The 22502-nt window shown below is 45.2% G+C and overlaps 2 protein-coding genes across 3 annotated transcripts in view; one reads left to right on the top strand and one right to left on the bottom strand.

Moving 5' to 3' along the window:
- DUSP16 (dual specificity phosphatase 16) overlaps nucleotides 1–18172 on the top strand; it is a 618435-nt gene extending 600263 nt beyond the window's left edge. For both annotated transcript variants that reach the window (XM_063308337.1, XM_063308336.1), the window contains 4 exons: nucleotides 7953–8116; nucleotides 9677–9836; nucleotides 11994–12117; nucleotides 13431–18172. In XM_063308337.1, the coding sequence (XP_063164407.1) occupies nucleotides 7953–8116; nucleotides 9677–9836; nucleotides 11994–12117; nucleotides 13431–14601 (1619 nt within the window). In that variant the 3' untranslated portion in view covers nucleotides 14602–18172. The remainder of the gene's footprint in view (nucleotides 1–7952; nucleotides 8117–9676; nucleotides 9837–11993; nucleotides 12118–13430) is intronic.
- BORCS5 (BLOC-1 related complex subunit 5) overlaps nucleotides 16852–22502 on the bottom strand; it is a 38948-nt gene continuing 33297 nt past the window's right edge. Inside the window, exon 4 of the mRNA XM_063308353.1 lies at nucleotides 16852–21176. Coding sequence (XP_063164423.1) covers nucleotides 20946–21176 — 231 coding nt within the window. The 3' untranslated portion in view covers nucleotides 16852–20945. The remainder of the gene's footprint in view (nucleotides 21177–22502) is intronic.

Genomic DNA, 22502 nt, shown 5'->3' with positions numbered 1-22502 from the left:
CCCCATTCCAAAAATGCACACATCTTGATGAAGCAAAGGAGAGCAGGCCAACGGCACGCATGACAGAAGACAGGAGAAAGAATTGGGGTCAACATTCTTGGCCAACACAATAACTTGATTTTTAGCCACATCAGGAGCACCCAGTGGGGGTCGAAAAAGTCAAGAGGCAGCCACGACTGTGTGATGGAAACCGCGCCCCTTTATTATGTGCATCATACAAGCAATGCGCATTAAAAAGGGGTAGAGCTTCAGTTGCGTATTCATGGCTCCTATCATGACTTTTTTGGCCACCCCTCACAGGTACCCCATAACCAGTGGAAATAGAATAAGCCTAGAAGTTATTATATTAGCTGAATATTCAACTAATCAAGGTTTTACTTTCTTAAGGGTGTGGCAAACTTCAGCCATGATACAGAACTGTGTTTTTGTTCAACCTTGGCAACTTGAAGCTGTGTGGACCTCAGCTTCCAGAATTAAGGTTGCCGACGTTGAGAAACACTGATATAGAATCCCCGTATGGCTTGCTTCCCTGAATTGTTCTTTGCCATATGAAATGCCACCTCCCCAAAGGAAAGCCAGTGTGGCACAGGGACCATCTCCATAAATGCTGAGGTTTTCAATGGAGCTGTTCCTTTATCCCCAGATGGGAGATAGTCACACAATCAAGGTCTGGATAGAGGTCAGTAGAGATTTTGGGTGTGTAGGTTGGGCAAAAAAGTCTGTTTTCCTTAAGTGTCAGTTTCAGTTAGTGGTTTAGGGGGCAGAAAAGGAGGAAAAGGTGACAACGGATGCAAATGGGTACCCCTTTTTTCCTCCCATGCTGTTCCCAAGAGATCAATGCTGCCAGTTTCACGCTGTTGAGACTTCCTTGAAGGACAGTGAATGGGTCTTAAACTAGCCCTGGTATGTACATACAGTCGGAGGAAAATCTTGGGCTTTAATCAGAGTGAGGCTTTGAAAACAACCCCCCCCCCCAACTTTTCTGCCCATTCTTAACAGCCAGATCATTAAATACTTGGAAGCCCATGAGCCCGGATTGTGTGTGCAAAACTGTGTGTGCAAAGTTACAGGAGGTGTTTGGTTTCTTCAGAACAAAAGCAACTGGAACTTCCTTCACCACAAATGGCTTTTGGCGCCTTGAGTTGGTTTCATGAAAGATCCCTTGGAGAATTGTAGCCACGAGTAATAAACTGAACAAGCCAGCGCTGGAAACGCGGCGTGCTGCATTAACATAGGGAAATATTCAAGAACCACCAACTAAATGAAACAGCTGGAAGCCGGTTAGTGACAGACTACAGGCCCACGAATTAAAAAAAGAAATCTCCATTTTACAAGCTGATAAAGGGGATTGAGGATATTCTTAGACCTCCCAAGTCTAGGTTCTGCTCCTGAACAAAACGGTAAGAAATAGCTTGACAAAAAGGACAGACGTTCAGCCATGTTGATGATGTTATTTAGCATCATCTGCTTGATGGAAAATCAGGTATCTACAGTAACACGCCACCTTCCATACCATCCTCCCTCTGCCATTTAAAGCTTGGCATTTGCCTCTGCAAAAGTCAATTCTCCTTTAAGTCAAGTTCCACTCTTGACAACTTCATGACCATAGCTGTGCAGTTTTGTTGTGTTGTGCTTTAGTTAATTTTAGTAATTTGTATGTACTTTGATCCCAGCAACTAATAGGATAGTGATACTGGTCACCATTCTGTGCCTGCTGATGCTTTCTGAATAATACGATGTTAAAAAGACAAGGAAACTGACGAATTTGCACTATTGCTTTCCATGATAAAAATTAAAATGAAAAACGTTGAAGCCGCAAACTTTAATTAACAGGTTGATTGGTAGATGAGGAGCAATAAAGGTGGATCCCTAACAAAGTGGAAGGTGTGTGGATGCATGAGTGGTAACTGGGTGAAAGAATGGCTAAGTCTGTAGTTCTAAGCAGGGTTTATTCATTTAATATATTTCTATGGTTTTTCCTGTGCTGAACATCTCGGAGAGTAGCACCCCATCAGAAAGATGAGCCAAATAAGTTGGGGGTGTTGCAGAAGTCATCCGTGTCATTGGAGATCTGAGTGACTTCCGTGGTCGTCAGAACTCCTGCAGTAGGCCAATTGAGGAGGATAGGAATAGCCTAGCCAATGGGTCTAACTTTGTGGTCTAGAATGAGGGCAGCAGGCTTCTGAGTAGAGTGCGTGACCATGCTCATGTACCACCTCCATGGAAGCAGCCATCCTGACAACCACTTAGCTACCAAGCGTGATAGAAAGATTGGCTTCTGAAGTAGAAGGCCTGCCAGGATCTCTTAAGGGATGGCCTGTGCTGTTACAAACTTGGACAATGGCTAAGAGCATCAGAGGAGTTTCAACAGTGAGCCCATGTCTGACAGGGGGTCATCTTGTAGAATTATCTCTACCTTGCAAGGGGGAGTCAAAACATCAAGATGGGGGCTGCCATCAAAGCCCTGCACCTTTTTTAACATGGCTGTGAAAGTTGCTGTGATGGAATGTGAGGGTGACCTTGGAAGACAGGGAAAAGAGATGCTGCCTAGGGAACGATCAGATAAACAAGAAAGGAATCCACGACAGATTAATGGGCAAAGGAAGAAACTTAGGAAGGACCCGCCCTGACCACCCAGGTGGTAAATAGGGAGGCCGGGAGATCTGTACTTTCAGACTTGCAAGATTCTGTTAATGTAGCCTTACAATAAACTAGCATTAGTTCATCTTACTGTGTTTCCTGTCTGGTTTACCTGGGAGGGCTGACATCAATCTTGCAAGTCTGAAAGTACAAATCTCCCAGGATAGTTTTGGCTTGTAGGACAAATTGTGAGTCTTAGACTTTGCTACAGCCCTTCCTCCACACCCACAAATTCAGAACTATTCACTGTGGGGCTAAAGCATTTTTAAAGTCTAGAATGTCCAGATAACATTTGGAAGTGGCTCAGGCAGACACCTCCCTGATTCACTGAAGTATGAGGAGGGGGAGGAGGACAAGCACAATCAGCCTTGCAAGATTCTGCTATTGTAGCCAATCTCAATAAAAGTAGTTTCAGCCTTCCCACGGAATTGATTCCATGGTCTGGTCTACCTCGTGGGACTGAGAAGTCCTAAACTGTAAATCTTAATGACTGATTTTTTAAACAAGCTAGCTTCCTTTGATGGGTTATGAAGCTGTCTTGTTTTAATAAAGTATACTTCAGGTTAACTACAGCTTAGGGGTTGGACATAATGCTAAACTGTGATTATGCTGAAATGAATATAGAAGCTTCTAAACTCCGCATGACTTTGCTGGTTGAGCAAAAGGCAGGAAGTGGGCTTGCTTAAGGCTCATCCAATCGGTGTTTACTTGTCATGGTAGACTACCATTCCGGAAAAAAATTGGATGCTTCGTTTTTTCCATTTCACTTTTCCTGCCAGTATGAACAGCCGAACGAACCTCATAAATGCCGTTCACTGTTGATTGACTGAGATGGGTAAAACAAGAACTTTGATTTGCTCTCCTCCCGAGAAACCAGCGTCAGAAGCTATGATCTTGAGTAGGAGGTCATGGTAAGCTAATCCTAGAGAAGGTCTTTGTGGTTTGTTTAGTTCCTTCTGACGACAGGAAGGACCACAAGCTTGGCCTCCCAATTAAGGACCATGATTTTCCATCGTAAGCAAACACAGCCAAAATATTTCAAAATGTTTTGAAATTTTGGTCATAATGTCAGGCAGATTTAGGGTCTTGTTTTTCCAGTGACTCTCCATGGCACTGTCATCTCCCAGCTTTTCCTTTTTGTTTGGATGGTAACTCTGATGAGCACACTTTGAGTCTCTGGAGAGCCATAATTAGGCCAAACCAGAAGAAACTGGATTGTTGCACACTGTGGTAGATGGGAGTATCTGTCAATGCCTACAGTATCACTAAACTGGAAGGGGAAAATGTTGCTCAGTTGTTCCTAACTCTTTTTGAGCTGCTACCCATCATTTCATCAGAGATGCTTGTCACTAACTGCTGCTTTTATCTTCTTGTAAGGTTGTGTTGGTCTCAACAATGATGGTACCTACCCACCTTGTCTTTGTCTTTCAATGGCTTTTGATTTTTCTTTTTCTCTTTTAATAAGAACTTTATTAAATTTCAAACAAAGACAAAAGCTACAGAAAATCAAAAAACTACAAAGAAAAAAAGAAAGAACTAAAGAAGTGGGAAAACACAAAAGAAAAATTTTTAGAAATTACAAAAAGAGGTGACTTCCGACTTTTAACAGCAAGGATATACAACAATTTTCCATAATCAATCCCTTACTCTATATTAAACCAAAATCACATTATTTCTATAAATCATTCCATTGGCACAATATAAAAATCACTAAATGCAATTGCTCCCTCCCCTTGTATTAAAAGAAAAAGAAAAAATAAATAAACCTCCTAATCAACTCCACCCCCCAATATAACATTTTATTTATTTATTTTATTTTATTTTCTATCCCGCCTTTATTATTTTTATAAATAACTCAAGGTGGCAAACATCCCTAACGCTCCTTCCTCCTCCTATTTTCCCCACAACAACAACCCTGCGAGGTGGGTTGGGCTGAGAGATAGGGACTGGCCCAAGGAAACCCAGCCAGCTTTCAAGCCTAAGGCGGGACTAGAACTCACAGTCGCCTGGTTTCTAGCCTGTTGCCTTAACCACCAGACCAAACTGGCTCTAATTTAATTATTTCCTTCCTACAACGGCTTTCAATTTTTCGAAGCACCGGGTCTTTTTCAGAGTCTCTTGCCTTCACATTATGTGTTCAAAATACGTAAGCTTGAGCTTTGCTCTTAGGGCTTCTGGAGAGCTATCTGCTTTTATTTTATCTACTACTTGTTCTTGTTTGGTCCAATGTATTCTCAGCAATATACTCCAGCATCACATTTAAAAATCATCAGTTGTTCCTCACTCAGCCTTTCGGCTTCCACAGCCATGTATCACAGCTGGAAGAACCAAGGCTTGACAATGTGGATCTTTGCCGTCAGTGTGATGTTTCTGTACGTCGATATTTTGTCTAGATCTGCCTTAGTCTTTGTCCCAAGGAGCAGACGTCTTTTTATTTCATGGCTGCAGTCACCATCCCTATACATTTGTGAGCCTAAGAGATACAGTCTGCTACCTCTACCCTTCCTCTCTATTTACAATGGATTGGCATTGGACATAATCTTAGTCTGCTTGGGAAAAATATTAGGCAGCAAACCAGCTTTTGCACTGTCTTATTTTGTCCTTCAACAAGAGATTCCTTAAGGCTTCCTCACTTCCAGCCATCAAAGCGCAATCATCTGCAGAGCTGAGGTGGTTAATACGTCTTACAACGTTTTAAGTTCCAACTCCTCTTCCTTCTCGTCCAACACGTCTCATGACATAGAGCACATTGTACAACCTTGGGGCGCTCCTTTGCCAGTTGTGGTTATTTAATGATGGGTAATATCTGCAATTACAGAGGGATGAGAGGGAATATAGCGTGTGTGGTCCGGCAGCAGCTATAGTTATGAGTTCCAGCTTGGCTCTTCTGTTGTGATGTAAGAGTTTGAGGTTAGCCCATGGGGCCTAAATGGGCTTTGAACCTCTTTCTTACTATTTCTTTAAATATTTGATCATGAACAGAGAAGTGAATGCAATACACGATTGAACTATAATAATTTGAATTTTATGGCCAATACAGGTTTTCTGCCATCCCCCCCACTCCCTCATGCGCGCACACCCACACACACAGACTTTTGTACAATTGGTTTAACCCTCACTGTTTCTGTATTTTAATTACGCATTTTCAGCGGTTTGCTAACCCAGCCGTGTTGTGATTGGAGTTGAGTTCTCATGTTAACCCAGAGGGTGGGCATGATAGGTTGATAAATAATCTTGATGTCTTTGAAGTAACATTGCAAAGTAGGTTCCGTTACCGGATTGCAGAGGATTGCAGAGGAACGGTGGAAAAAAATCACTTTTATTTGATCAGAAGTTACCATCATTTCTTTAAGTTTAATTAATACCCTTAAAAATATTCAGTGTCCCCACCCAAAAATTATAACCATAGACTCCTAGAGTGATGGTGTGTCCTCTTTTAATGGTTCTTTTTCTGATGGTGTAGCTGGGGAATTCTGGAAGTTGAAGTCCACACATCATAAAGTGGCCAAGTTTGAAAAACATGGGCGCAGTATCTCAGCGGTTCTGGTGTTCTCTTCTGCTTTCATTGACTCAGAGGACCAATATAATCGATCAGACTTTATTTAGCAGTGACATTGTGTGTAGTAAAGTTGTTTCTCTTTAAAGGGTACGTAAACCAAATGCCTCCCCCATTCTTATTTACAAAATGATTTTGTTATAATAGCCTGTCTTTGTTCTTTCATATATCTCCATATCCTTTCCCTTTCACTGGACCCCTGCCTCTCTCCAAACCCTTTTTCCAGCTGCTTTCCGTGGGGCCCATTAACCCATTACTTGCATTGTACCAGAGCAGCAAGCAGGCATTTCAACACAAAATGGTTTGCTTGCCTTAAGAAGGAATTTCTGGCACATCTTTTCACTATTCTGCCATGTTGGCCAAGCTTGGCCTGTAGGTATGCACTGCTCCAAATCACATCCTACGTTGCCGTTGCACAATACACTAAAAGCAAAGGCTTGTGTGGTAGACAACGTTGCACCAGTAAACTGGATGGACTGAAAGGGCTGTTAAGGAGGCCAGATGCAGGAGCTGTGTTTCAATATAGGCCTTTTCTGTGACCATGGCTTCAAGCACAAATGCATTGGATGTAAGAGCGGAGGCCTTCGGCAAAACACGGGGCGCACGCTTCTCCTTACAGAAGAGGGTTTTGATTTCATAGGATTCAGTAGCTGCTTTTCCTCCACCAAAAGCAGAAATTTGCAAAGACAAAAGAAGTGGAAGAGAATCACTCCAAAATCTGCTGTTAGGGTTGGCCTCATTGTTGAATCCCCAGGTCTGCCCTGATTTCTCTTATCTATTCTTCCTGTTCGTTCCCTGCATGTACACGAAGGATGCTACCGAAGAGCATCTCTATAATTTCTCTTGTAGAGTGACCTTCTTACGTTCACGCAAGGAGATTTCAGCCATTCACGTGACTATGAACTTTAAAAAAATATTTCATGATTCATCACATTATTTCTCTACGATGATGATGGTGGTGATGATGATGAAGGGTTTGATCATTCTGATATACTAGGAAGAACCTGTTGTTTCAAAAATTCTCTGCTTCATTTTGTAGGCCCTAAGCTTGAATAGCAGTTCAAGGCTGTCAGAATCTCATGCTTGTAAAAAAAAGTAGTTTTGTAAATATTTGCATATAAGTCTGAGCTGGTTGCCAATAGACTTCTAAATCCTAGAAAAGTTGGGATGTACAGAAGTGAATCTACATGTGTGTGCATACATAGATGCATGGGACAAGCCATAACAACATTGTGGGCATCAAAATGTTACACAATTTGTGTCATATGCCCGGTGACTTCATAACAGAAGTGCCGGTTGAGTATTTATTCTCCTGCAGAGGTATGGAACTTGCAGTGTATGTCTGCACATCAAAAAATGTTGCACAGTTGTAAAGAATTTGGGAAGCTGGCCGTTGACAGACAAGCTAAGGTTGTTCAAAGGAGAAGAGAACCAAAGCCTCCTTGAATTATATGAAGCACTGAATTTTCCAGTTAGAAGGACTTTTCAAGAACTTCTTGTTGAGGTACCAAGGACCTCCATTTATATTTGGGAAGAATTTTGCTCTGTCTTGGTGTAACAGCGATTCCCTGGGGAAGGTATTCTGTATGGTTTCCCTTTTTCAGTTGCACTGAAAATAAAAGCAAAAAGCGTGTTGGGAGAAAAACCACTGAGGCCACCTTGAACTTCATTAGGCAAGTTAGGGGAGTGATTTGAGGTGGCTGTTGCTGTTATGACTCGAACTGAAAATGGGAACTTGTGCACTTATTTCTTTCAGGTGGATTTGCTGAATTTTCCAACTGTTTCCCTGGCCTTTGTGAAGGAAAATCTATTCTGGTGCCTTCCTGCATTTCTCAGCCTTGCTTACCAGTCTCCAACACAGGCCCCACCCGGATTCTTCCCCATCTGTTTCTGGGGTGCCAAAGAGACGTCCTCAACAAGGTGGGCAGGAAATGGGGTGGGAGAGATCACAGCGCATTTGAGCCCGACAGCAAAACAGGGCAGTGCAAGGCTTCCTAACCAGTCCCCGTTGGCAAATTGAGGCCATCCTTGATTAGGGATAGAAAAGCCCAGAAAAAGTGGTACAGAACTGGCTTATGCTTGGGACTGCCCCTCCTGGAGGACCTCTGCTGCCCCACTCAATCTAATAGGATGGGCACCCCTTGGATCCCATCCCCGAAACAGTGTAATCTGGTGGGGCCCAGACAGCATACCTTCTCATTAGTGGTGCCTGTCCTTTGGAATGATCTCCTCCCCTGCACCCCACCCCCCCGTGTTAATTTGGCCCCTACTCAGGTGGTCTTTTGGAAGGCTTTAAAAACATGGCCGTTTCCCCAAGCATTGTGGCTAGGATGAGTAAGCTCCCATCGCAGGAGGGTAGGAATGTGAGCAGCTCAAAAGAAAACCACGCTAAAAGTAGTATTAATCATCAGGTATTAGTGGTGTGGTTTTATTTTAGTTTTATTTGTTTATTTGGAAGCCTCCCTCCAGTTTCATTACTTGAGTTGGGCAGCAATATAGGTAAAGGTTTCCCTTGACGTAAAGTCCAGTCGAATCCGACTCTAGGGGATTCATCTCCGTTTCTAAGCCTTGGAGCCGGCGTAGTCATAGACACTTCCAGGTCATGTGGCCAGCATGACGACTCGGAACGCCGTTACCTTCCCGCCGAAGCGGTACCTATTGATCTACTCACATTTGCATGTTTTCGAACTGCTAGGTGAGCAGGAGCTAGGACGAGCAATGGGAGCTCACCCCGCCGTGCAGTGTCGAACCGCCGACCTTCCGATCGGCAGCTCAGCGGTTTAACCCGCAGCGCCACCGCGTCCCAGGGCAGCAATATAAATCCCATAAATAAATACACCTAGAAGTTTGATGAAAAATGCTTCCTCTCCCCCTTCCGCCCCTCAAGTGGCCTTTGTTGGTGATTACTGTGGCTTTTTCTGAAGAAAAAGAGAAAAAGGAAAGTAAAATGGATGCAAGTTAGACAGGGAGATTGGAAACCAAAACAGAAACTATCCCAAAAGGAGACAGCAGCAGACTACATCTGGATTGTTATCAAGATGACAACATGGACGCACCCCACTTGGACCTCAGGAGTCAAGCTCAAGAGACACTAGGTTGTTACTGAAGCTGAAAACAAGAGAGGGCAATCTGATAAGTATATAAAAGTTTCTGGAAAAAATGGCTTTTTCACACTGCTACTCACATTAAGGGCAGCATAAAATCTTGATTCTCCAGATCTCCATTCAGATTTCAGATGCTTTTTATTTTTTTCAGATGCCTCCATTTCCGAAACAGTTTGAATGTACACTATTTCTGTCAGTGTACATCACAGGTGTAATTACATTTATGTAAACTGAACCAGAAAAAAATGTAAATTATGGATTTGGGGCAGTCATGGACACTCCTTGCCCCCAAACAGTCTGTTGAAGCATGCTTTTAGGGCATTCTTTTTCTTGTGCTGGCTTTGCTAACCTCTGGGGTGCTCCCTTCTTTTTGCAGGAGCTGATGCAACAGAACGAGATTGGCTATGTGTTAAATGCCAGCAATACGTGTCCCAAACCAGACTTCATCCCAGAATCCCACTTCTTAAGGGTGCCGGTGAACGACAGCTTCTGTGAGAAAATCTTTCCTTGGCTGGACAAGTCTGTGGACTTCATAGGTAAAAATCTGAGTTGACGTGGGGTCTCTTTACAACCCCAGGAATGCGTTTCCATCCAATGATTTTGGGGAGGTGTCTAGGTATTGTGAAAGAGCAATCACAGGAGCAACACCAGGGGCATCCACGGAGGGTCCGACGCCGAGATGGCAGCTGCAACTACGTGATCAAAGCCACAGCCCCTCTTTAAGGGTGTGAATTGGGTGGTGGTAGTGCCAGCTTGACTTTCTGGCCCCTCCTGCAGAGGCCCCTGGTGCAGCAGGCAAGCAAGCATGCCACAAGGATTAGGGAAGGGCAATGCCTTTGGAGTGCCCAGGAGCACAGAGTGGCGCCTGCTTACCAACTCCTTAAATCAGCAGCGTCTCTCCCTGCCTGGGATCACGTGGCTGCTCTCCGTAATCGCTGAGCTGCCGCGTGATCCTGGGAAAAGACATGCTTGGGTTTAGGAGTGGCTCACAAGTGCTGTGCGTGTGCCCTGAGAAGGGTCTTCTCAAATCCAAAGGATCTGCAAAGTATACGGATTATTTTTTGAACATGCCAAGTTCCTCCTCCTCCTCCAAATTCAGCTATTTTCTCAAGGAAGTTCTTAGAACCAGTCTGCAAAAGTGTCATATAAGGATAAGCACAGGGGCGTCCATCATCTTGACTTTCTTGACCACACCCTGCAAACACCCCTGGATAAGCAGGAGCTTCAGCCTAGGCCGTGTTCCCACCATCCCTTTGCTGAGACTGAGGGGCACGGGGTGTTTCAAATTTGGGGTGAAGCACCAGGAATAAGTCCGGCCCGCTCTATTCTTGATGAAGTCTCTGTCTAAGATGATGGGAAGGTTGCCTTGTGTCAGCTCTACATTGAAAGTATAGTTAAACTGGCACAGAGTTTGGCCAAATGAAGGTGTCTGTGTTGTATTCCTGCTGACGCCTGCCATTTAAGGAAAGGCAGAGAGATCACAGAACTGTGGGGTTGGGAAAGACCTTGCAGGTCTTCTAGTCCAGCCCCCTGCCTGGGGCAGGAAACCTCGTAATGTTCCATTGCTTGAGAGCTTAATGTTGGCAGCCACTGAAATTGGACCCTGGGCCACCATCTGGTTAGCCTAAGCCAGTGTTTTTCAACCTCGGCAACTTTAAGATGGGTGGACCAATTCCCAGAATTCCCCAGCCAACTGGGGAATTCTGGGTGTTGAAGTCGACCCATCTTAAAGTTCCCGAGGTTGAGAAACACTGCATGAGCCAATCTTTTTGTTTTACGAAGCTATTATTAGTTGGAGAAGAAACATGGAAAAGTACAGGTAGTCCTCAACTTACGACCACAATTGGGACTGGAACTTCCGTTGCTAAGTGAGATGGTTGTTAAGTGAGTAGCACCCCATTTTATGACCTTTTTGCCATGATCATTAAGTGAATCCGGCTTACCCCATTGACTTTGCTTGTCGTAAGCCAGCTGGGAAGGTTGCAAATAGTGATCACATGACCCCGGGATGTTGCAATCATTGTAAGAGTGAGTTGGTTGAGAAGTGCCTGAATTTTGATCACATGACTGCAGGGACACTGTGATGACTGTAAGTACAAGGACCTTTTTTCCACCCCCATTGTAAGTTTGAATGGTTGCTAAATGTATGGTCGTAAGTCGAGGACTACCTGTAGAGAGTAAGAAGGAATAGCAGAAAGACGCCAACCTCTCCTCACTCCCAAGGGCCTGGATTGGCTTCCTATATTGTATGTAATATTTAATCACGGCCTGTGTTAATTGCCCATTTGTTTTCACCTTCCCAGCTTTGCCCCTTATTGGAAGCTCTGAGAACAGCTTCTCCACTTATATTTGGTCTTGCAAATCAGATTTGGAGCCAGCGTGAGCCTATGCAGTTCAGCCCTGTGGACAGTAATTCATAATAATAAAGACATTTTTAAAGACATCTGAAAAAAACACTGATTCGACACAAGATGTAACTGCCCTTAGCCACTGACCTTAAAAAACAGTTGTTTTAAATGAAGTGCTTCGGTTGTTGAAATAGTCCCCGTCTCTCTCTCTCTCTCTCTCTTTCTGACTCCCACCCCACAACACAGAACAAGGATGATTCTGACTGCCTGTGTGCCAGGGCGTCTGATTTTCCTCTTCTTTAGCACATCATGAGACTGATTTCTGTCTCCTTTTGCTTGCCACAGAAAGAGCAAAAGCCTCCAATGGCTGCGTCCTAGTCCACTGCTTGGCTGGAATATCGCGTTCGGCCACGATCGCCATTGCGTACATAATGAAAAGGATGGATATGACCCTAGATGAGGCCTACAGGTAAGGGAACGAACTCTTTCCATCCTGGAGAACCTCAGCCTGGGAGGTTGGATGTAAACACTTCCAGCACGATGGCTGGAAATGACTTCCGTGGGGTTAGGGCAGGTCAGCCGCAGAGGACCTGGGCCGGATGGAGCAGAAGGGAGTCCCCTTTTCCCATTCATTAAAGTGGTAGAATCTTGAATCATGGGAACATCTGGTGGACTGCAGCTCAGATTTGTAACTTGCCCTGCTGCGCCTTCATTTATTTATTGCGTACGTATCTCACTGCAGTCAGCTTGGCTTGCATGAAAGAAAAACAATTGAAAACATCCACCGTACAATTCGTAAATGTAAAATCAATTTTGATGGCACTAAAAATGACAACTCGGGGAAAATCCAAGAAAAAAATGTCCCTGCACAGCTTAAATTATTCTCTGGAACAACTCAATCCTTAACAACTTCTGCTGATTCCAGGAAGACTAGATTTTTTTTCCAACCACTTGCCTTTCAGATGTGAGGGTAGTTTTGGATTCTCTGAGAATATAGTAAGAGAAGCAAATTGAGAGGAAAATCTCAATGTGAAATTCAGGATCGCCTTCCTGTTGGGCAAAGAACCGCAGTGGTGGTTTTACACTTAGCTAGTAAGAGAGCTGCCTCCCTTTCAAAGCAAAACAAAACAAAATTGTGCTGATTGGAGACAGAATTTGACTGTGAATTCATTTCTAGTTTTAATAAAGCCTATTTCTGCCCCAGATTATATGCAGATTATACGCAGTGTAATATATTTGGGGTCAAGGGGCCAGGCTTCCCTTTTCTGCCATAATTCCTCATCCTTCCCTTATGGCTGTGACATTGGAATGCACAAAAATGTTTAAGAAGTATGTAAAATCAAAGATCTATCATGTCGTAATGTATGTAATATTTCCCATGTACATCAGTATAAAGGATGGATGGACAATAGATAGATTGATAGATGATAGATAGAAATGTGAAAGCAGCTGTGCTTAACAGAGAAGGAATACCTTGGTAAATGCTAAATGATACCCGAAAGAGTGGTTTTGAGGAAGGATTGCAGAGCAAAGAACCATGCATGGAATTGGCAGGAAGGAAGGTTATTATCTGAGGGAGCAGGACATACGTGGCTGGCCAGAGGTGACTTTGCTTCATCTGGGGGGGGGGGTGCTCTGCACAACGGGTCACCTTAGATCGCCTTGGAAAGTAATGCTCATGGCCCAGCCAGCCAACCTCAGGGAATGAGTTGCAAGCACCATCCAAGGCTGAGGGCAAGGCTGAGTGGCTGAATTCCCTTTTCTTTTCGAAATTCCATTCAGATTTGTGAAAGAGAAGAGGCCGACCATTTCTCCTAACTTCAACTTTCTCGGTCAACTCCTGGACTTTGAAAAGAAAATAAAGCGCCAGGGTGGCACAAGCGGGCTCGTCGGCAAACTCAAGCGTTTGCATTTGGAAAACGGCAGCAGCCACGGAGCCGGCAGCGGGCCCCCCACCGTCCTGCGGGCCCCTCCTCAGCCCTGCGCCTCCTCTACCTCAGAGACTGTGGAGCAGAAGCCCCTGGAGCCAGGGGACCCGCCAGCTCCCCCCCTGCCCTCTGGAGAGGGCAGCTCCTGGGCACCGGGCAGGACCGGGTCGAACGTCTCCTCTGACAGAGTTGAAGACAGCAACAGGTTGAAGCGGTCGTTCTCCTTGGACATCAAGTCTGTCTCTTGTACCACAAGCAGCGCTTGCGTTGGCACTTCGGGACAGGGGTGTCCCTCCTTGGAGGACACGTTAGAGTACTACAAGCACTCGGCCAGCTTGGAAGGGGGCAGCAAGTTATGCCAGTTCTCTCCTGTCCAGGAGGTTTCGGAACAGACGCCCGAGGGCAGTCCGGACGAGGAACACACCAGGGTCCCGGAGAAGTCCCTCAAGGGCCGGCAGCCAGACGGCCAGAGCAAGCGTCAGCACCTGGGGCGGACTGCGGGTCCCGCTCAGAGGTCACCTTGGTACCCACTGCACCGAAGCGGCAGCATGGAGGATAACTACAGAACCAACTTCCTCTTTGGCCTTTCCACCAGTCAGCAGCATCTGGCCAAGTCTGCAGCCGGGCTGGGTCTCAAAGGCTGGCATTCAGACATCTTACCTCCTCAGGCTTCGGCAGCGTCCCTGACCGGCAGCTGGTATTTCACGACGGATCCCTCTCATTTTTATCCCACTTCAGCCCTGTACGGGAGGAGCACCACTTACTCGGCCTTTAGCTGTAGTCAGCTGCCCACAGGATGTGAGCAAACTCACGGCGTGCGCAGGAGAGAAAAACACGGGGAACGGGGTGACTCACGCAGAAGCTGGCATGAGGAGAGCTCCTTCGAGAAGCAGTTCAAGCGAAGGAGCTGCCAGATGGAATCTGGGGAGAGTATCATGTCGGAGAACCGGTCCCGGGAGGAACTTGGGAAGATGGGCAGCCAGTCTAGCTTTTCAGGCAGCATGGAGATTATTGAAGTATCTTGACTTTCTCTTCTGTGATTCTACATCCCCTCCTTCCCAATTCTCTGTAAAATAATTCCCTGTAAATCTGAAATTTCAGGATACTGTTCAGCTTCAGTACGGAGGAAATGAACAAAATTGAGTGTGTGCGCGCGTGCAGATATACAGGCACATGAGTGTATTCGAGAGAGATTAAATGGTAAATTTCATTTTTGCAATGGACAATCAGCTCTTTTCTTGCCTTGCTTGTCCTCATCACCTTGAGGCAGGAAATGCAGCTATTTCCCCAAGTTCCCCTAACCATGAAGCCGTGACAGGCAAAGTTGCACATCCTTATTGTCTTTAATGAATCAGCCTTTATTAAGCAGACGTGTTTGGTTCTACTGAAGTTTTGATTGAACGCAGAGTTTGCGCTGTCAGCTGGGTTTTTCCTCCCCAAGAAACGTGTCTTAATGGGAGCCGAGACAGACGTTGAGACAGATGTTCTATTTGCACAACCACTCCATGTCAGAAATCTGCTTAAGTTGCATGAATGTCACATTAGCAGACAAGTTTCATTAGATTGCATAGTCAGCATCTCAAAATGAGAAACCGGAACAGACCTTTTCAGGTTCTGGATGTGCTGCTAATTGTTGATGAGGACTACTGTGTAGACTGCAAGCTGTTCCACATGCACGTTCTCATGTTTACGTCTTTGGATGCCATCAAAGATGGCATTAATATTTAAGGTACACAATACGCCTGCCACTGAGACCTACCTGTGCTGTTATGCAGATGCCTGAAGTGTGTCTAGGAAACTTAAACCCCCCTCACCCGTCTACCAATGACATCTACCCGGGAAGAGCCCAACTTCCATGATCCAAGCCCACAAAGCATGATCCTGTTTCTAGGCCCAGGCACTGGCACGTCAAGCAGGAACGCAAAAAAGAGGGAACTGGTTTGGTGGCCTGGTTTGTTTGCTCCCTGTTCTGTTGAAGACTCTGATAGGGATGCATAAGAGGGATTCTATTCCATCACACCTCCAACGGGTACAGGTGGAGTGTAAAGCACATACAACAGGAGTAAACAATTTTGAGTGGCATGTTTGAAGCTCAGGATGGTAAACTGAAAGGTATCAATTTACCACCGAGCTTCAAAACATACCACTCAAAATTTGCTAGTATTGTCAGTGGTCCTCTGCCGTCCCGCTTCAGATGAAACGTTCTCGTGCGAGGTCTCTCCCGTGGCTTTTGTCCCAGTAGAGGAGATAACTGCTTGTTCGTTTGAAACTCCACACAGGAGGACCGGTGTTATTCACAGAGAAACAGAATACGACAGGCCAGCATTTGGCTAACTGGTTTAAAAGACATACAGCTGTGAAGGGGATGCCCTCAAAGGGCTTCATCTTTCTCCCCAACCCTTTTTAAGCATCCATTTTCTACTGATTTAGAAACTGTAAAGTTTTCTTCTATCCAACCTGCAAGCTGTTGCGTGCTGAAAAGAGGGAAGAGTAGCACCTCCACCATGTTTCTCTTGATAGAACAAAGATTTTATCCAGGTTGCACCCAAGGCCTGCGCTGCAGGCGTACTGTCTTCTCAATCCCGTCTGTCTGTGTCAAACCCCCAAGGACTCTTGAATCTTCCTTCAGCTCCCACATTTATAGGCTTCTGGAAGAAGCAGCCTGTGTTTAATGGCACTGACATCGGATTCCTCCGTAACGTTAACCATACAGAACATGCTGTTCTACGTGGGGAGAAGTCACGTCAACACAGCCTAACCTTTTGCCGGTCCTGCAAAGAGACAGTTGAGAACTGGTGCGATCAGTGAACAGGGAAATATTCAGGTCAAACCTTACTCCCCATCAGGAAGCTGTTAGTTTTGTAAGAAAAGCTACAGCAATATTGAAACGTTACGAACTTGCACCTCCTTAGTTTACAACGTCCGTGATTTCCATATTGCATGTTTTGTTAATTGGATTCTCTACCCTCACTACAGGTTGCTTTCCCTGTAACATTCCCATTTAAGAGAGCTGCAATATCAACTGACCCCATGATTTAAGGGGTAAATTATCTGTATTTACTTAATTTATCATATATAGCTCATCACTCAAAATTGGAAACACCTATCAGTGTCTCTAGAGAGGACACAGGACTTCAGATCCAGTTCACTGAGGAACACTCGTTTATGAGTGAAAATAGAGGGGGGGGGAATGAGAAAACAGTAGAAGATTTCCAAGCCATTTCCTTGCAACACTCAGCAGAGACAACCAGAAGAAAGGAGGCAGATGCCAGATTATTTTGCATGTTTATTAATAAATATGTCAAGTAATGACCATACACTGTTCAGAGGAGGAAGTAACTCACTGCAAGACAAAAAACAAGCGATGACAAAACTGTATTTTCAGCGAAGGAAAATACACACTGTGCCCAGATCATCCTCTGCAGAGCTGTCAAGAAACTACTTCAATATCATCCTCCCTTCCGTATTTTATTTTTCCAGATCTCAAATTAACCCCTTCTGGTGCCCTTACAACATTCCCAAGGAACTCCCTCGGGGTGACTATGAGACCCCAACCATTTCTGCTCTCACAGCGGAGGTGGATCTTGTGGACCCCCTAATGGGAACTGACTGCAGCCCAGAACTGCATTCACGGGCCGCGACAGATGGCTGCAGCGACAGGGTGGCAGGAGAGCCGGCTGCTTCTCCGCTGGACTTTTGCCAGTGAGTTTCCAAATCCCATGCCACACACCCAGAAAGCCACCTGCAGTTCACTGTCTACCCCACCGCCCAAATTTGGACTAAAGCAAGCGATGTCTTTAGGAATCCTGGATATGCTTCTATCGAGACACAGCTATTGGCTGGTAAGTATGGAGAACAGTGCATCCCCAGACTGATACAGAGCTTGAGGACGTGTATTGCAGCCGAATGAATGGAAGTGGTACACAAGTCCATATGGGATTTGCACTATTCCTGCATAGGAATCTGCACCTCGCTGCTGTCTCTGGATCACGACTGTTTCATGTACCCAGAGAAATCAGCACTGAAAGCCTCAACCACGCCCAGCGGTTTCTGCATTGCAAGGCTGGTGACCCATCGGGCACCTAAGAGAACCCTGTGCCAGGTATATGGGGGGTGGGGGGTGGCATTAGCACTTCTAAGACCCTTGCAGCCTCAAAGTGATCTTTAGCAAGCCCAGTAAGAGCCAGCATGTTAGCATAAATCAGATACATTGAGGCTTTGTGAAAATATGGCTGAAATAGGAAATCTAAACATCTAAAAATTTTATTTCATACTTTAAATGGCTATAGTGGGTTTTATTGACAAGAACCATGGAGTGAGTTTGTATTAAGCAAACGAGGTTGGTTTTACAAAATAAGAAAATGGGTGTCACAATGTTCTGCTAGAAAAAAACTAGCTGTTTATAATACTGCTGCCAAAGGATATATAACCAACTTAGGTGATACACATTTTTGTTAGAAACATCAACTTTTAACAAGTATGTTTTTCTAAATATATCTTTGGCATATTAAAGCCCAACAAGTCAACTCAAAGTATGCTCTTAACTGTTATTTCTTGACTAGAATTGTTATACAATAAAATATGGATGCAGTTTTATTGCATTTAATATGTATTCATTTTTTAAAAGATGGCTTAGGTTTTGGAAATAAAGCAATCGAAAGAGAACTTTTAACAGAGAAGTGTAGCCAGAAGTTACAGACTTTCAGAATTACAGCTAAGTCTTTTCCTAATGATTAGAACAGACTTTTTAAAATAAAAATTAAAATGCCTCTGTAATCAACTTTGTATAACTTTTACTTAAATGTGTCTGTTACTTTTTCAAATAGGGCTCTTAGGAATTCCCAATAACAACAAACAAGTTATTAAAATGATCTAAAACGAAGAAACTGCATCACACTAGAATAGCAAATGGTTCCTTTTTTGTAACAAAAAAGAAGGAAAACAGTGGTACGCTATCAAACGTCCAAAACTGTCAGCCCGAAACCTTGCGGGAGGAAAAGCTTGGCAATCGGCTTTGACAGCCCAACGATGGACAACAGCGAGAGGACCAGATGCCACGTTATGTCCTCCGACCAGAGCTTCCAGCCTGCACATGGAATCATGTCGGGGCGAGAGTTCACCAGAATTCTTTTAATTGCCTTGGAAGACGGCCGCAGCACTGACACTCGATTCAACCACTCGAAGGGATTCTGCGCCTTTTCGCTTCCGTACGGTCCCTTCCAGTTATTTTCAAGAGGACTTGTGCTTCTACCTACGAAAGGAATTGTGCTTCCTCAAGGAAGCGCTATGGCCAGGTCTGGCCACCCCCAATTCCAGGTAGCCCCGGATCAAGCCAAACTGACCTGGGCTTGAGAGCTGCTTCCTGGTGATGGGACTTCATGCTACTGGGTGGAAGGACATCTGCCTGAGGGGGTCTGGGCAGGGAAAGGGGTGGATCAAATTGTTAAGAGAACAGCAGTGGCCTGCCCCTGTATGCTTCACTTGCCTCCACAGCAAGGGCACCGTCGTCTTCGGAGCGCAAGAATCTGCGTTCCCACACCTTACTGAGGAAATGATAGTATTAAAAGCTCCGAGGGACAGACGCTCAATGGCTTGGAATCTGCCAATTAATTGTCCAGAGGCTGCTCCCCAATTAAATACTCTTTTCTCAGACAAAAGGCAAAAGCGACTCTACGTGTTTTTCTCTCGAGACTGAGAGGTCGTGGCGTTCTCAGGTCGTGCCAGTCCTGAAATCTGATCGTCTGTGTAGCAGAGAAAACGATGCAGAGGAATGAAATGCGACATTCCTCCAACAGAATACAGAGATGAATTCAAGCACAGTATTTTTCATGCCAGGCCAGTATATCAATCTGGGTGAATATCTGGGAAGGGCAGTTTACAGTAAGGATAAAAATGGGGAGGATCCACTTCTGCTTTTGTGGCAAGAGCCACTAAGGTATGATTGAAGTATATTGATGTTAAATGTGAGCTCTTCTGACACAGCTTCCCAAAGCACATGTAATTTTAGCTTTAATGACGAGAAAAGCATCACCAACACAGATCTAAAAATGCAGAGGAAGAAAGAGAAATCGAAAGTAGCCAGGGCAGGCTCTGCCTCTGAATTACCTTGGGGGCAGGGGGAAGACCCCTCCAATTGCCATGAGGTAAATAAAATAAGACATTCCCAGGCACAACACTTTTCCAGCTTCCTTTGGACCCAAACTAAAAATAGCTTCTATTTCTAATAAAACGGAATTCTATTAGCAATCTTGGCAACTCAAGGAGACCACATGGATTCGGAAACGGGAGCAAAAGCAAAGCCAGCCTGACCCGTCCCTTCAACGGGAGGCCTGGGCTGCCTCGCCCTGACAGTGACATAACTCAAGCAGTCGTGCATTTAATAGCCCCATAAACTAAGGAGTAATTTAAGCACACAACCAGATTGCATGGGGAGGGAAGTCCGCTAGGCCTCAAAAAGGAAATTCATCCCACACAAGCTGCATTATGTTATGTAAGTGGGGCGACGAAGGCTCCTTCTGGCTTTGCCCATTTCCCTATAAACTGCAAAAAGCCCACGCGGCATCACAAGGGACCTAATACCTTCCTTGCAGACAGATCTGGCCTTTCTTCCCTAAAAGCCCTGCTAGTGGGCTAATTAGCAGGTTCTCTGAAGACATGATCCAGTGAAAAAGGAAGCAGTGGTTTTCACAGTGTAGAATGGGAAAGCAGTGATTTTACAGATATTTATTAGGAATTACTCAGCAAGGGGATAGTTAATGAACAAAGACCTCTGAAAGTGGACCCCTGTCCACTACCTGTAATCTTTTCTTGAAAGGCCAGGGAATGTTAGCTGTGCCAACATTTACAAGGCAGGCCATGGTGAGACCTAAGAGGTTTGTCCCAGATTCTGTGCGAGTTGACTGTATGCCCTCAACAATGGTTTTAAAACGTCCAAGTTGTCCAGTAAGAAACCCAGGCGCCTTAATCTCAAACTCTCTGCAGAAGACCCCGGGGCAGCTGCACACAAGGGAAAGCCAGCACCAGCGGCAAAGCTTCTGCAGGACGTCTGCCCCTGAGAACCCAGGAACTGTTGCCACCCAGTTGGGAAAGGCCGGCCTCAGTAGATGCCTCTGGCATTGACGAGAATTCAAAAGTTCCTCGGCAAGCCCTGGAGGTCGCAAGGTCTCCTGGAGGCAAACAGTTAAATACCGCTGTAGAAGGATGGGAAGACCGAGATCTCAGGTCGGCTAAAAACACTTTGCTGAGCGAGGGCGGTCCCAGCAAACGGATGAAAGCTGTGACAGGTAGCCAAACGTCCATCCTGGATAGTGTGTCCTTCTGAGTAGCTGTGTTCCCGGTCAGTCCGAGGGGCTCTTCCACTCAGGGGAAGCTATAACTTGAGTTCCCTGTCCGGCTTCATCCCAAAAGGCTCCAGCCGCTCGCTTTCGGGCAGCAGGCTGTTCAGCCTCTCCATCAGAGGGACGGTCAGGTCGATGCCCATCTGGACGCGGCGGAGGATGGCGGACATCTCATTGACTTTCTGGATCTGCTCGGCATACTTGGCGTACCTTTTCTGGCGCTCCTGCATTAAAGCGTAAAGGGTTTCTACGGAGAGATCCATCTGTTTAAAAAACAGGAACGGATTAGTAACATCCCTTTCCTGAGAAGGACGGGTTCCTTTCTTTCTTCAGCTGGCATGGCCACCCAGCCCATAAAACAACTCTAGGAGGCTTGTGAAAGACCGCCCTGGCAATCACCACCACCATGAACAGAGCCCATCCCTGCAATTCTCTACATGGGGATGACCCCAAAGACCATCCAGAAATTACCATGATCCAGAATGCAGCACAGCATACACAGACTGCCCGCGTTACACCACCACTGCACGAGCCGCACAGGCTTCCAGTTTCTCTCCAGGTGCAACTCAAGGGGCTGGTTCTCACCTTCAAAGCTCCAACTGGCACGGGACGGGTTTATCTGTGGGAGTGCCTCTTCCTGAGAGGATCTGCCTGCCCCACCGGGTCACAGAGGGTGGACGCACCCCAGCTCCCTTCCCCTGCATGTTGCCATCTAGTGGGACCCGGACGGTATGCCTTCTCAGCAGTGGTCCTTCGGACTACCCTTCCCCCAGGATCCTGCAGGCCCCTACCTGGCCTTCTGAAAAACCATGAAGGTCTGGCTTTTCCCACAAGCACTGGGGCAATGTCTGGCTGGAGCCCAGGAAAGTTGTCTCTTGGATGCAAGGGGTGAGTTGTTTTGGAAGCGTGGGGAGTTTTCAATTTGGTTTTACACATTTTATTGTTTTATCATTCTTTGAAATCTGCCTAGGTTTAGGGTGCATAAGATGGGCAGCTATGTAAGTCTTTTAAACAAACAAACAAACAAACAAACTCCCTTGCTGAGTATCTGTGTGGTATTCAAAGTAGCAACTTTTAAAAAGCTACTAGAGTACAGGTAAGGATATGGCCATCAGTACATATAACGCTGCTCTCAATCTATTGCCTTTCCCCTTCCTTTCACTCATTGTAAGCTCTTTGGAACAGAGACCTTTCCGCTTTTTAGCTCTCGAATCACTGTTTAAGAATAGAGGAGGCGGCAATAGAAAGAAACTCTCACTTTGCTCACTTTTGTGCCTTAAAATATAACTTACAGGCTTATTTTATATAAAAAGATGAAATATGAAAGTACGTGATAGAGGCAAAAATACTACACCCTAAACTTTTAAAAGTAGAACACGCAATTCATTATCTTTTCACAAGAAACCATTTCTTGTTATTAGTTCTAGGTTCAACACATTTTTTAAAAAAATGTTGAGCTGGATTCCTAAGTAGCAGCTGGAAGACAGAACACCTTCCCCTCAAAAATCCACATAAACAGCCCAGCTTCCAAAGAAAGCTTAAAATCTTCAAGTAACCTTGTTAAACATACTGGCCTGTTCTTCTGCAAC

This window comes from Candoia aspera, chromosome 7 (assembly GCF_035149785.1).
Source record: "Candoia aspera isolate rCanAsp1 chromosome 7, rCanAsp1.hap2, whole genome shotgun sequence".
Taxonomy (NCBI): Eukaryota; Metazoa; Chordata; class Lepidosauria; order Squamata; family Boidae; genus Candoia; species Candoia aspera.
This window is presented reverse-complemented; position numbering and strand designations above follow the sequence as displayed.